Source organism: Thalassophryne amazonica, chromosome 15 (assembly GCF_902500255.1).
Source record: "Thalassophryne amazonica chromosome 15, fThaAma1.1, whole genome shotgun sequence".
Classification (NCBI taxonomy): domain Eukaryota; kingdom Metazoa; phylum Chordata; class Actinopteri; order Batrachoidiformes; family Batrachoididae; genus Thalassophryne; species Thalassophryne amazonica.
Genome location: NC_047117.1, coordinates 96,883,452 through 96,898,193, shown reverse-complemented (window position 1 = coordinate 96,898,193; position 14,742 = coordinate 96,883,452). Strand labels below are relative to the sequence as shown.

The window sequence follows — 14,742 nt, the reverse complement described above, 5'->3', positions numbered from 1 at the left end:
GTGTTTAGTAGTCACCAGTCCTGAAAACAAGGTTTTAGTTGATAATGCAATGTGTACCTGCAGAGAATACTACCTTGGTCTTAGGCGATATCTCGGCACTGAGGTGGAGACGCCGTCCTCCTGATATACCTTGGTGCTGAGTAGAACAGCTGTGTCTGGTGATGGGTGACAGCTGTCACCCAGGCTACTCCCATGATGCGGCAGCGCCCTCTGGTGCCTGGAGCCCGCACTCCAGGCAGGGCGCCCTCTGGTGGTGGTGGGCCAGCAGTACCTCCTCTTCAGCGGCCCACACAACACCTTACTCTGGATGGCATTACCCTGACCTCTAGTAATACTGTGAGAAATCTTGGAGTCATTTTTGATCAGGATATGTCATTCAAAGCGCATATTAAACAAATATGTAGGACTGCTTTTTTGCATTTACGCAATATCTCTAAAATTAGAAAGGTCTTGTCTCAGAGTGATGCTGAAAAACTAATTCATGCATTTATTTCCCCTAGGCTGGACTATTGGAATTCATTATTATCAGGTTGTCCTAAAAGTTCCCTAAAAAGCCTTCAGTTAATTCAAAATGCTGCAGCTAGAGTACTGACGGGGACTGGAAGGAGAGAGCATATCTCACCCATATTGGCCTCTCTTCATTGGCTTCCTGTTAATTCTAGAATAGAATTTAAAATTCTTCTTCTTACTTATAAGGTTTTGAATAATCAGGTCCCATCTTATCTTAGGAACCTCGTAGTACCATATCACCCCAATAGAGCGCTTCGCTCTCAGACTGCAGGCTTACTTGTAGTTCCTAGGGTTTGTAAGAGTAGAATGGGAGGCAGAGCCTTCAGCTTTCAGGCTCCTCTCCTGTGGAACCAGTTCCCAATTCAGATCAGGGAGACAGACACCCTCTCTACTTTTAAGATTAGGCTTAAAACTTTCCTTTTTGCTAAAGCTTATAGTTAGGGCTGGATCAGGTGACCCTGAACCATGCCTTAGTTATGCTGCTATAGACGTAGACTGCTGGGGGGTTCCCATCATGCACTGTTTCTTTCTCTTTTTGCTCTGTATGCACCACTCTGCATTTAATCATTAGTGATCGATCTCTGCTCCCCTCCACAGCATGTCTTTTTCCTGGTTCTCTCCCTCAGCCCCAACCAGTCCCAGCAGAAGACTGCCCCTCCCTGAGCCTGGTTCTGCTGGAGGTTTCTTCCTGTTAAAAGGGAGTTTTTCCTTCCCACTGTAGCCAAGTGCTTGCTCACAGGGGGTCGTTTTGACCGTTGGGGTTTTACATAATTATTGTATGGCCTTGCCTTACAATATAAAGCGCCTTGGGGCAACTGTTTGTTGTGATTTGGCGCTATATAAAAAAATTGATTGATTGATTGATTGATTGATAACTAAGGGATGGTTCAGGGTCACCTGATCCAGCCCTAACTATAAGCTTTAGCAAAAAGGAAAGTTTTAAGCCTAATCTTAAAAGTAGAGAGGGTGTCTGTCTCCCTGATCCGAATTGGGAGCTGGTTCCACAGGAGAGGAGCCTGAAAGCTGAAGGCTCTGCCTCCCATTCTACTCTTACAAACCCTAGGAACTACAAGTAAGCCTGCAGTCTGAGAGTGAAGCACTCTCTTGGGGTGATATGGTACTATGAGGTCCCTAAGATAAGATGGGACCTGATTATTCAAAACCTTATAAGTAAGAAGAAGAATTTTAAATTCTATTCTAGAGTTAACAGGAAGCCAATGAAGAGAGGCCAATATGGGTGAGATATGCTCTCTCCTTCTAGTCCCTGTTAGTACTCTTGTTGCAGCATTTTGAATTAACTGAAGGCTTTTCAGGGAACTTTTAGGACAACCTGATAATAATGAATTACAGTAGTCCAGCCTAGAGGGATATGTTGATCAATTATTATATCATTTACTAACAGGGACTTAGAAGAGAGAGACCTAATGTTTAATAAACCACATTTAACTGTTTTAGTCTGTGGTGCAGTTGAAGGTGCTATATTGTTTTTTCTTTTTGAATTTTTATGCTTAAATAGATTTTTACTGGTTGTTGGTGGTCTGGGAACAGGCACCGTCTCTACGGGGATGGGGTAATGGGGGGATGGCAGGGTGAGAGAAGCTGCAGAGAGGTGTGTAAGATTACAACTCTGCTTCCTGGTCCCAACCCTGGGTAGTCACGGTTTGGAGGGTTTAATTAAATTGGCCAGATTTCTAGAAATGAGAGCTGCTCCATCCAAAGTGGGATGGATGCTGTCTCTCCTAACAAGACCAAGCTTTACCAAGCTATTACAATATAAACATTACAAATAAGTACTTTTAGGCTGTTCCAAATACGTTCTCCACCTCAGCACACAAGACAGAGAGAGGAAAAAGCTCCAAATTGTTGTATGGCTTGGGGCCTGGCTGCCTTTTTGTTTCTGTCTTTTGTTTTTCCTTCCAGGTGGCTTGCATTTGGGACTGAGTGGCTGTGTAGCTGAGTTTATCAGGACCTCTCCCTGTTGACCTGCGGCTCGTCAGGACTCACAGCTGTGGTGCATCTACATGGATTGGAACATGGTGGCATTTAAGACTGGAGTACACAGTGTGTATTTGCCAGAGACTCGACCTTGTGACCAGACGGGTGAGATCGTCGTCTCGGGAGCCATCTCATCATCAGTGGATGCAGAGAACGTCCAGGTTTGATGCATGGTCTGTGAAAGAGGAGAGGGTGAGGTCTCATGCTCGTCAGCACACTTCCTGAGGTACGTTAGATTTTGTGACTAACATTTATACAGTCAGTAAATGTGGTGTCCCTCACACCTTATTATATTGAGCTGTATGTTGGTCGTTTAAATCAGCTTCCGCTGCAGTGAGTTTGTGAACTGGATGTTCTATGCCTGCAGGGTGGGAAGCTGATTAGTAATTAAGCCAGGAAGTGTTTGCTGTTTGTGCACCTTTGAGCGTTCTCTCTGTGTGTTGAGTGTGGACTCACATAATGATTCCTTCTTTCACAGACTCGGTTTGTCGCGGCCACCTGGGGGGTGTCGGCGGGGTCTTTGGGTCCGAACCAGTTCTGGCTCCGGACCGTTAGCGCTGCTGGGAGCGCACCGCAATCCACCACGCCAGACCGTGCACGTTTATATTTTTCACAGCACTGTTATGTTCATTAAACTCTGTTATCCTTTGTACCGTGCTCTGCTTATTTTATACTGGGTCCTTCAAACGCTGGTCGGTTCTCCGGGCTGCGTCCGACACATAACAGTAGTCTCTGGCTAAACATCACGGACCCAGCGGTAGCAGAGACGGTAACGCGCCGAGAAGGCAGCAGCAGACGTTCAGAAGTTATCCGGATCAGTTGCGGGTGCTCTCTGCCCGGATGATGCGCGTTGGAGAACCCATTACTGAATACTGATTTGAGCGCTCATGCAGCCGTGTTCCTGTGTGTGCCTTATCCGAGGGTCGTGGTGGAGTGTGACTGGTGACGGCTTCGCGTCACGCTCTGACCGGATAAGAGGTTTAAACGGGAGCTGCAAGAGTGTGTCTGTAATGGGTGCACGCGCACGGCGGAGCTCTGTGGCACGGGTCGCTGTGCTTTCCGTGTGACAGTTGTAGCCCCGTTTCCCCGGATGAAGATAACTACTACGTCTGTTGTGTCAGCTCCGGTGTTATTTAGTTGAATCACATTTTTGGTTGTGTGCTGCTCACAGGAAAAGCAGCATGAGTTTGTTTTCTCAGTTACCAAAGGGGGTTTTTCATTTTTAGCACTTTGGCTCCCTCTTTTGGTGACTGAGTCACATTACCGTCAAGCTCTTAAGTTGGAACAGGTGTGTTCCATTTGTTTGAGCTTGACGGTATAAATCACTTATTTGTTTTGTGTTAGTTCATTTTGTGTGGGTGTTTTTTGAGTTGGTTTTTGTGTGGGGTTTTTATTTGTACACTATTTAGTGTCTGGGGTCGTGACCCTGCAGTTCTGTCAAAAAAAAAAAAAAAAAAAAGGACCCAAGCAACCTTATGTTAGTCTGTTAGTCTTTCTTTTTATTTCTTTCAGTTTCACCTCCCAGGGTTTGATGGGACGGTCCCCTGGGGGGTCATGGGGCGGTAATTGGGTTGTTTTTTCTTTTTTTTTGTTTTGTTTTTTGTTATGCCCTCTCTTCTCCTCTGACTCCAGCCGGGTGAGTCGTAGAGTCGGCGTTGCTGGAGTGGTGCAGTTTGGTTATGCTGGGCGTTTCCCAGGTAACCTCTGCACCCGGGAGGGGAGGGGGGGGTTTGGGGTGTTTTCTTTTGTTCCCTCTCTTCTCCTCTGGCTCCAGCCGTGTGAGCCGTAGTGTCGGCGTTGCTGGAGTGGTGCAGTTTGGTTATGCTGGGCGTTTCCCGGGTAACCTCTGCACCTGGGGGGGGGGGGGGGATGTTTTTGTTTGTTGTTTCCCTGTTCCACCTCCGGCTTCAGCACGCCTTTGAGCCGTCTGCCATCGGCGTGGCTGAGGTTTGGGGCAGTGGGATATACCCGCAGCTGGTGGCTGGTTTAGAAGTCGGAGGAGTGGCGCCGTTTTGTGCCGTCTGCCATAACCGCTGTTCCACTCCTCCCGGTTGGCTTCTGGGGTATAGTCACGGTTGGTGACACTGGACGTGCTTCCAGTTTCCACTGCGCCAAGGGGGTGGGGTTGGGGTTGTTTTGTTTGTATGTTTTTTTTTTCTCGTTTTGTTTTTCCCCCCAGTTTCCGCCCTCAGGGTTTGACTGTGGTGTCCTCTGGGGGGGATAGAGCTGTGGGTCCATCTAGCCATAGACGGCCGGGGCTGGGTTCGTTGGTCATGAGGGGAGGCGTCTCCTGGGGTTGATGGAATGGTCCTCTGAGAGGCACTGGGAGTCCCCGTGGGTGACGTTGGATTCCAGAGGGACCTCGGCTGTGGTTATTACTCCTGGAGCTGGCGGCATGTCCTCTGGGGGGTGTTGGTCCCTACATGTCGTTGGGGGGGGGGGGGTGTTAGCAGTTTTATTTGCAAGCTTAAGTTTGGGTTGTTTTTCTTTTCTCCCCTTCCCGGGGTTTGATGGAATGGGCCTCTGGGGAGGGGGGGGTGTTTTGGTTGTTTGTGTTTGTCTTTTTTGTTTTATGACTAATCAGACTGTGAACATGGTTGGACAAAGGCTGACCGCACAGGTTCAAGAACTCCTGGCCACACCTGTGCTAATTGACTGATAGAAACAAGGGCAAAGATGCAGCCAGAGGAGAAGACATCTACCGTTCTGTAGATGAAGATTCTGTTGGAAGATGAATGCGGATACGGTTTCCAGCCATGGTCCCTGGAGGGGGGTGTTTCTCCTGGGCCAGGTTTGTGTGGTCGCCGGGAGGCTTCCCGTGAGGGTGGGGTACTGTTGTATGGCTGGGGGGCCTGGCTGCCTTTTTGTTTCTGTCTTTTGTTTTTCCTTCCAGGTGGCTTGCATTTGGGACTGAGTGGCTGTGTAGCTGAGTTTATCAGGACCTCACCCTGATCACCTGCGGCTCGTCAGGACTCACAGCTGTGGTGCATCTACATGGATTGGAACATGGTGGCATTTAAGACTGGAGTACACAGTGTGTATTTGCCAGAGACTCGACCTTGTGACCAGACGGGTGAGATCGTCGTCTCGGGAGCCATCTCATCATCAGTGGATGCAGAGAAAGTCCAGGTTTGATGCATAGTCTGTGAAAGAGGAGAGGGTGAGGTCTCACGCTCGTCAGCACACTTCCTGAAGTACGTTAGATTTTGTGACTAACATTTATACAGTCAGTAAATGTGGTGTCCCTCACACCTTATTATATTGAGCTGTATGTTGGTCGTTTAAATCAGCTTCCGCTGCAGTGAGTTTGTGAACTGGATGTTCCATGCCTGCAGGGTGGGAAGCTGATTAGTAATTAAGCCAGGAAGTGTTTGCTGTTTGTGCACCTTTGAGCGTTCTCTCTGTGTGTTGAGTGTGGACTCACATAATGATTCCTTCTTTCACAGACTCGGTTTGTCGCGGCCACCTGGGGGGTGTCGGCGGGGTCCTTGGGTCCGAACCAGTTCTGGCTCCGGACCGTTAGCGCTGCTGGGAGCACACCGCAATCCACCACGCCAGACCGCGCACGTTTATATTTTTCACAGCACTGTTATGTTCATTAAACTCTGTTATCCTTTGTACCGTGCTCTGCTTATTTTATACTGGGTCCTTCAAACGCTGGTTGGTTCTCCGGGCTGCGTCCGACACATAACACAAATGTCCTGTGATTTCAGAAGCAATTAGAGGTGTTTTCAACATCAAATCTCTGACAGAAAATGATTAATCTGTTACAAAATAATTATTTTATATACAGTGTCCAGCGCACAAATCAGGTGGAATTGTAGTGCGCAAAAGGGCGGAGCCAAAACAGCTTGTAGTCATAGCCGCCAGGTGCTCGGATAATGGGTTTTTAACAGCCTCGTCCTCACACCAAACATGCCTCTAAAATCCTCATTTGTCCTCATAGTATCTCATGCACAAACTGCTCCACCCTGTTGTTGCTAAATTTTTAACTGGACTCGTACCAAAAAAACATGCTACGTGGCTCATTATTCATCCTTCATTATTCAGTGGGACCAGGACTTATGGTTAATCATGTCCAAAAGGTGGAGCATGACCTGTCTGTCTATATATGTCTCGGCCCTGTGATAGACTGACAGTCTGTCCAGGGTGAACCTTGCCTTTATTAGTCCAAATCAAATCAAATCAATTTTATTTATATAGCGCCAAATCACAACAAACAGTTGCCCCAAGGCGCCTTATATTGTAAGGCAAGGCCATACAATAATTACGCAAAAACCCCAATGGTCAAAACAACCCCCTGTGAGCAAGCACTTGGCGACAGTGGGAAGGAAAAACTCCCTTTTAACAGGAAGAAACCTCCAGCAGAACCAGGCTCAGGGAGGGGCAGTCTTCTGCTGGGACTGGTTGGGGCTGAGGGAGAGAACCAGGAAAAAGACATGCTGTGGAGGGGAGCAGAGATCAATCACTAATGATTAAATGCACAATGGTGCATACAGAGCAAAAAGAGAAAGAAACACTCAGTGCATCATGGGAACCCCCCAGCAGTCTAAGTCTATAGCAGCATAACTAAGGGATGGTTCAGGGTCACCTGATCCAGCCCTAACTATAAGCTTTAGCAAAAAGGAAAGTTTTAAGCCTAATCTTAAAAGTAGAGAGGGTGTCTGTCTCCCTGATCTGAATTGGGAGCTGGTTCCACAGAAGAGGAGCCTGAAAGCTGAAGGCTCTGCCTCCCATTCTACTCTTACAAACCCTAGGAACTACAAGTAAGCCTGCAGTCTGAGAGCGAAGCGCTCTGTTGGGGTGATATGGTACTATGAGGTCCCTAAGATAAGATGGGACCTGATTATTCAAAACCTTATAAGTAAGAAGAAGAATTTTAAATTCTATTCTAGAATTAACAGAAAGCCAATGAAGAGAAGCCAATATGGGTGAGATATGCTCTCTCCTTCTAGTCCCCGTCAGTACTCTAGCTGCAGCATTTTGAATTAACTGAAGGCTTTTCAGGGAACTTTTAGGACAACCTGATAATAATGAATTACAATAGTCCAGCCTAGAGGAAATAAATGCATGAATTAGTTTTTCAGCATCACTCTGAGACAAGACCTTTCTGATTTTAGAGATATTGCGCAAATGTAAAAAAGCAGTCCTACATATTTGTTTAATATGCGCATTGAAGGACATATCCTGATCAAAAATGACTCCAAGATTTCTCACAGTATTACTAGAGGTCCAGTGACTGCTGGGGCAGGGTCCAGCTCCTGTGACCCTCAACTAGAAAAAGCAGGTTTTGAAAATGGATGGATGGATGATAGAAATTAAGTCCAAGAAAAGTTAATGTGTTCATTCCCTGTCTAAAGGAAACTGGCTGTAAAAGTAATTATTTGTATGAAAAATAAACTAGCATTGGTTACTTTCTGATTTCTGCCGTAAGTTACAGTTTAGCGTTGGTTGGCTAAGGCTACCAATGGTCTTTGTGTAATTGGCACTTTGGTTGTATGTGTAAAATAGATTAAATAGATCAACCAGAGGAATGAAAATGATGATTGTGAAATTCTCATATTCACATGATTTTTTTTTGTGTGTGTGTGCATGTGTGAGACACTGTTTAAATTCTTTTCTTTATAAAATGAGATTTCTTCTTTAATGAGTGGGAAAAGTGTGAATGAATTGAAATCCTGGTCAGCAGTATAGTGTAATTTTTGTTTTTCTGTCACAAAGTGAACAGAATTTTAATTAAAATAAACTTTGTCAGCACATTTACATTAATATTTCGGAGACTGTAAATCTCGTTAGTTAGTGCTGGGACCCTGAGCAAGACTAAGTGGATTTAGAAAATGAATGACTGACTGTTGCAAATATCTGGTCTGTGATTGGAGAAGCGGGGGACACAATCCTAATGCACTTGTTTAGTTCCTTGAAAACTGAGATCCTGGTGTATTTTCAGTTTTCGTCTTGTGCTTTTTCAGAGGATGGTGGTGGTTGTGAAGCCCGGCCTGGAGATGATGATGGCCAGCTCTTCCTCACCGTGTGTGATGCTGTCGGTGTCTGCAGTTGGAGTAACTGATACTGCCGAGAAGAACAAAGAGCACAGCTCCAAAATCTTTCACTTTCTGACCACTGAACTCGGTCTGACTGGAGACAGGTGGGTGTTTATTCTTAAAGGTTTCCTGCCTTATTTCAAGCTTTAAGCTTGATGGCTGTCGTGTGATTGCATTCACACTAGTGATTTGTCTTTTTTACATGTATTTATGCTTTGTTTTTTCTGAGTATTTAACCACCTGCAAAGTCTCGTATCTGTGAAGGATTTTGAAATCAAACACCGAGTGTAAACTGTAATTCCCCTAAAATGTGCCATGCATGCTGCTCCAAACCGTCTCTATTCCAGCTAAACCAGGAAACATGCCCACCCACAGTTAAAATGCTCATCTTACTTTGCTTCACAAAGAATCTATATTATAACAACCAAGCGGCCTCTGTATGCATGCATGTGTATGACTTTGGTCATGGTGAAACTGGAAGAGCTGACATTTGCCATTTGGTATGTTGGGTCAAGAATGAATGCTGCAAAAATGGAAAGCTGATAGGACTAATATTTTGGGAGAAATTAAGAATATTAGCTATCAACAATGGACATTGTGCTGCAATGCACCATGGGAGTTCAGAGTTTTGGGGTTTTAAATGTTATGGTTCATGTTAGTTTAACAGTGTTGTTATCAGTTTATTGTGTTTTTGTAGTTCAGTTGGTGTAGTCAGTTTAGTTAAGTGTTAAGTGTCATGTTGTCATTACCTTAAGTGAGAAGGGTAGTGTGTTTGATGTCTTCCACTTTTTTTTTTTACAACTACAAGTCAATTTTCCATACTGGATTGGGCGAGTCCCAGGTTGGTTATCAACAACCTCCGCCGGTGCCGTTGCCCAAAAGGGTACTGGTGGAAATTGAGCGGGGGGAAGAAGAGGAAAAAGAAGAGGAGGAGAATGTGTCCACAGACAGTGGCAGAAGAGAAAAAGTAGAAGGGTGGAAGTGAGAGTTGGGACTTTGTATGTTAGCAGTATGACTGGTAAAGGGAGAGAGCTGGCTGATATAATGCAGCAGATAACAGAATATTTACAGAGGAATCATTCAAATCTGGAAACAAGCACCAAAGTTGGCACAAATACTCCTTAGACATTACCCTTTTGAAAAAACTGAGTATCCACTTGAATTTTCAGTAGGCGGCCAGGTAGGGGTCAATTGAGATATTACACAGGGTTTTAAAAAGGAATAGTTTGCACTATGTATCATGCTTAGTTATCATGTTACAGAGTAACATATGTCACGTCATAGAATCCAATGGACGTCGACATTACTCTACCTTTACCTTGCAGACCAAGCATTCAGCACAGTCAAAACTATTTCATTTATTCAGCCTATTAGTTCAACCAATAATTTGCACCACTTTTTACCAAAATTGGAGCAACTTTAACTTCTAACCCCTGTACAAACTGAAATTGACCTTTGTCACCATTCTTGTTGTTTTTACCCCATAACTCCATAACATTCAGTCATAGATAGTCCAAACTATACCTTTTTGGTATCGTTGTGATCAGACAAATAATGTGGTATAGCTTTCAATATGATTGGAGCATTTTTAAATTTTGACCCCTGTGTCATTCTTCAATTGACCCCTACCTGGCTGCCTACTGAAAATTCAAGTGGCTACTCAGTTTTTTCAAAAGAGTAATGTTTGGCGCTTGAATCCAGAAATAAACAATTGTTACAGTTATCTGCTCCACTAATATAATGGAGAGGAGATAGGTAGACATATTGTGTGTGCAAGAGACCAAGTGGAAGGGAAGTAAGTCCAGGAGCATAGGTGGTGGGTTCAAATTGTATTGTGGTGTCAATAGGAAGCGAAGTGGTGTTGGTGTCATTTTAAAGGAAGAGTATGCTAAGTTTAGTTGGTGAATCTGGTTATCCTCTTGCTTGCCTCTACTGGTGGTTGGCTCTCACTGCGGTATTGTATCACTTCCTGTTCCGGAGCACAGCGGTGTTTTTCTGTATCTGTTAGCTGTTTAATCTGCGCAGTTAGATTGATCTAGTTATCTAGATTACAATTTGTTTCCCAGTGTAATCTTTACGTGCCTTAACTAAAGCACTCCTTCTGCTGAATCACCTCTAAATTATTTACACATTATTCACTTTGCGTGTTTTTAGGAATCCGCTAGCTTAGCGTAGCTACTAGCTCTTAGCCGATTTAGCATGGCGGCTTCTCCTGTCTCTCCCGCACTTTTCTGCTCTGGGTGTGAAATGTTTAGTTATTCCTTGGCCTTGTTTAGCAGTAACGGTACTTGTAATAAGTGTAGCTTATTCGTAGCTTTGGAGGCCAGGCTGGGCGAATTGGAGACTCGGCTCCGCACCGTGGAAAATTCTACAGCTAGCCAGGCCCCTGTAGTCGGTGCGGACCAAGGTAGCTTAGCCGCCCTTAGTTTCCCCCTGGCAGATCCCGAGCAGTCGGGAAAGCAGGCTGACTGGGTGACTGTGAGGAGGAAGCGTAGCCCTAAACAGAAGCCCCGTGTACACCGCCAACCCGTTCACATCTCTAACCGTTTTTCCCCACTCGATGACACACCCGCCGAGGATCAAACTCTGGTTATTGGCGACTCTGTTTTGAGAAATGTGAAGTTAGCGACACCAGCAACCATAGTCAATTGTCTTCCGGGGGCCAGAGCAGGTGACATTGAATGAAATTTGAAACTGCTGGCTAAGGCTAAGCGTAAATTTGGTAAGATTGTAATTCACGTCGGCAGTAATGACACCCGGTTACGCCAATCGGAGGTCACTAAAATTAACATTAAATCGGTGTGTAACTTTGCAAAAACAATGTCGGACTCTGTAGTTTTCTCTGGGCCCCTCCCCAATCGGACCGGGAGTGACATGTTTAGCCGCATGTTCTCCTTGAATTGCTGGCTGTCTGAGTGGTGTCCAAAAAATGAGGTGGGCTTCATAGATAATTGGCAAAGCTTCTGGGGAAAACCTGGTCTTGTTAGGAGAGACGGCATCCATCCCACTTTGGATGGAGCAGCTCTCATTTCTAGAAATCTGGCCAATTTTCTTAAATCCTCCAAACCGTGACTATCCAGGGTTGGGACCAGGAAGCAGAGTTGTAGTCTTACACACCTCTCTGCAGCTTCTCTCCCCCTGCCAACCCCTCATTACCCCATCCCCGTAGAGACGGTGCCTGCTCCCAGACTACCAATAACCAGCAAAAATCCATTTAAGCATAAAAATTCAAAAAGAAAAAATAATATAGCACCTTCAACTGCACCACAGACTAAAACAGTTAAATGTGGTCTATTAAACATTAGGTCTCTCTCTTCTAAGTCCCTGTTGGTAAATGATATAATAATTGATCAACATATTGATTTATTCTGCCTAACAGAAACCTGGTTACAGCAGGATGAATATGTTAGTTTAAATGAGTCAACACCCCCGAGTCACACTAACTGTCAGAATGCTCGTAGCACGGGCCGGGGCGGAGGATTAGCAGCAATCTTCCATTCCAGCTTATTAATTAATCAAAAACCCAGACAGAGCTTTAATTCATTTGAAAGCTTGTCTCTTAGTCTTGTCCATCCAAATTGGAAGTCCCAAAAACCAGTTTTATTTGTTATTATCTATCGTCCACCTGGTCGTTACTGTGAGTTTCTCTGTGAATTTTCAGACCTTTTGTCTGACTTAGTGCTTAGCTCAGATAAGATAATTATAGTGGGCGATTTTAACATCCACACAGATGCTGAGAATGACAGCCTCAACACTGCATTTAATCTATTATTAGACTCTATTGGCTTTGCTCAAAAAGTAAATGAGTCCACCCACCACTTTAATCATATCTTACATCTTGTTCTGACTTATGGTATGGAAATAGAAGACTTAAAAGTATTCCCTGAAAACTCCCTTCTGTCTGATCATTTCTTAATAACATTTACATTTACTCTGATGGACTACCCAGCAGTAGGGAATAAGTTTCATTACACTAGAAGTCTTTCAGAAAGCGCTGTAACTAGGTTTAAGGATATGATTCCTTCTTTATGTTCTCTAATGCCATATACCAACACAGTGCAGAGTAGCTACCTAAACTCTGTAAGTGAGATAGAGTATCTCGTCAATAGTTTTACATCCTCATTGAAGACAACTTTGGATGCTGTAGCTCCTCTGAAAAAGAGAGCTTTATATCGGAAGTGTCTGACTCGTGGTATAACTTGCAAACTCGTAGCTTAAAGCAGATAACCCGTAAGTTGGAGAGGAAATGGCGTCTCACTAATTTAGAAGATCTTCACTTAGCCTGGAAAAAGAGTCTGTTGCTCTATAAAAAAGCCCTCCGTAAAGCTAGGACATCTTTCTACTCATCACTAATTGAAGAAAATAAGAACAACCCCAGGTTTCTTTTCAGCACTGTAGCCAGGCTGACAAAGAGTCAGAGCTCTATTGAGCTGAGTATTCCATTAACTTTAACTAGTAATGACTTCATGACTTTCTTTGGTAACAAAATTTTAACTATTAGAGAAAAAATTTCTCATAACCATCCCAAAGACGTATCGTTATCTTTGGCTGTTTTCAGTGATGCCGGTATTTGGTTAGACTCTTTTTCTCCGATTGTTCTGTCTGAGTTATTTTCATTAGTTACTTCATCCAAACCATCAACATGTTTATTAGACCCCATTCCTACCAGGCTGCTCAAGGAAGCCCTACCATTATTTAATGCTTCGATCTTAAATATGATCAATCTATCTTTGTTAGTTGGCTATGTACCACAGGCTTTTAAGGTGGCAGTAATTAAACCATTACTTAAAAAGCCATCACTTGACCCAGCTATCTTAGCTAATTATAGGCCAATCTCCAACCTTCCTTTTCTCTCAAAAATTCTTGAAAGGGTAGTTGTAAAACAGCTAACTGATCATCTGCAGAGGAATGGTCTATTTGAAGAGTTTCAGTCAGGTTTTAGAATTCATCATAGTACAGAAACAGCATTAGTGAAGGTTACAAATGATCTTCTTATGGCCTCGGACAGTGGACTCATCTCTGTGCTTGTTCTGTTAGACCTCAGTGCTGCTTTTGATACTGTTGACCATAAAATTTTATTACAGAGATTAGAGCATGCCATAGGTATTAAAGGCACTGCGCTGCGGTGGTTTGAATCATATTTGTCTAATAGATTACAATTTGTTAATGTAAATGGGGAATCTTCTTCACAGACTAAAGTTAATTATGGAGTTCCACAAGGTTCTGTGCTAGGACCAATTTTATTCACTTTATACATGCTTCCCTTAGGCAGTATTATTAGACGGTATTGCTTAAATTTTCATTGTTACGCAGATGATACCCAGCTTTATCTATCCATGAAGCCAGAGGACACACACCAATTAGCTAAACTGCAGGATTGTCTTACAGACATAAAGACATGGATGACCTCTAATTTCCTGCTTTTAAACTCAGATAAAACTGAAGTTATTGTACTTGGCCCCACAAATCTTAGAAACATGGTGTCTAACCAGATCCTTACTCTGGATGGCATTACCCTGACCTCTAGTAATACTGTGAGAAATCTTGGAGTCATTTTTGATCAGGATATGTCATTCAAAGCGCATATTAAACAAATATGTAGGACTGCTTTTTTGCATTTACGCAATATCTCTAAAATCAGAAAGGTCTTGTCTCAGAGTGATGCTGAAAAACTAATTCATGCATTTATTTCCTCTAGGCTGGACTATTGTAATTCATTATTATCAGGTTGTCCTAAAAGTTCCCTAAAAAGCCTTCAGTTAATTCAAAATGCTGCAGCTAGAGTACTGACGGGGACTAGAAGGAGAGAGCATATCTCACCCATATTGGCCTCTCTTCATTGGCTTCCTGTTAATTCTAGAATAGAATTTAAAATTCTTCTTCTTACTTATAAGGTTTTGAATAATCAGGTCCCATCTTATCTTAGGGACCTCGTAGTACCATATCACCCCAATAGAGCGCTTCGCTCTCAGACTGCAGGCTTACTTGTAGTTCCTAGGGTTTGTAAGAGTAGAATGGGAGGCAGAGCCTTCAGCTTTCAGGCTCCTCTCCTGTGGAACCAGCTCCCAATTCAGATCAGGGAGACAGACACCCTCTCTACTTTTAAGATTAGGCTTAAAACTTTCCTTTTTGCTAAAGCTTATAGTTAGGGCTGGATCAGGTGATCCTGAACCATCCGTTAGTTATGCTGCTATAG

At 43.9% G+C, this 14,742-nt stretch overlaps 1 protein-coding gene across 1 annotated transcript in view; it reads left to right on the top strand.

The window, feature by feature from the left end:
* ddt (D-dopachrome tautomerase) overlaps positions 1 to 14,742 on the top strand; it is a 133,300-nt gene that overhangs the window by 65,589 nt on the left and 52,969 nt on the right. Inside the window, exon 2 of the mRNA XM_034189089.1 lies at positions 8,475 to 8,650. Coding sequence (XP_034044980.1) covers positions 8,475 to 8,650 — 176 coding nt within the window. The remainder of the gene's footprint in view (positions 1 to 8,474; positions 8,651 to 14,742) is intronic.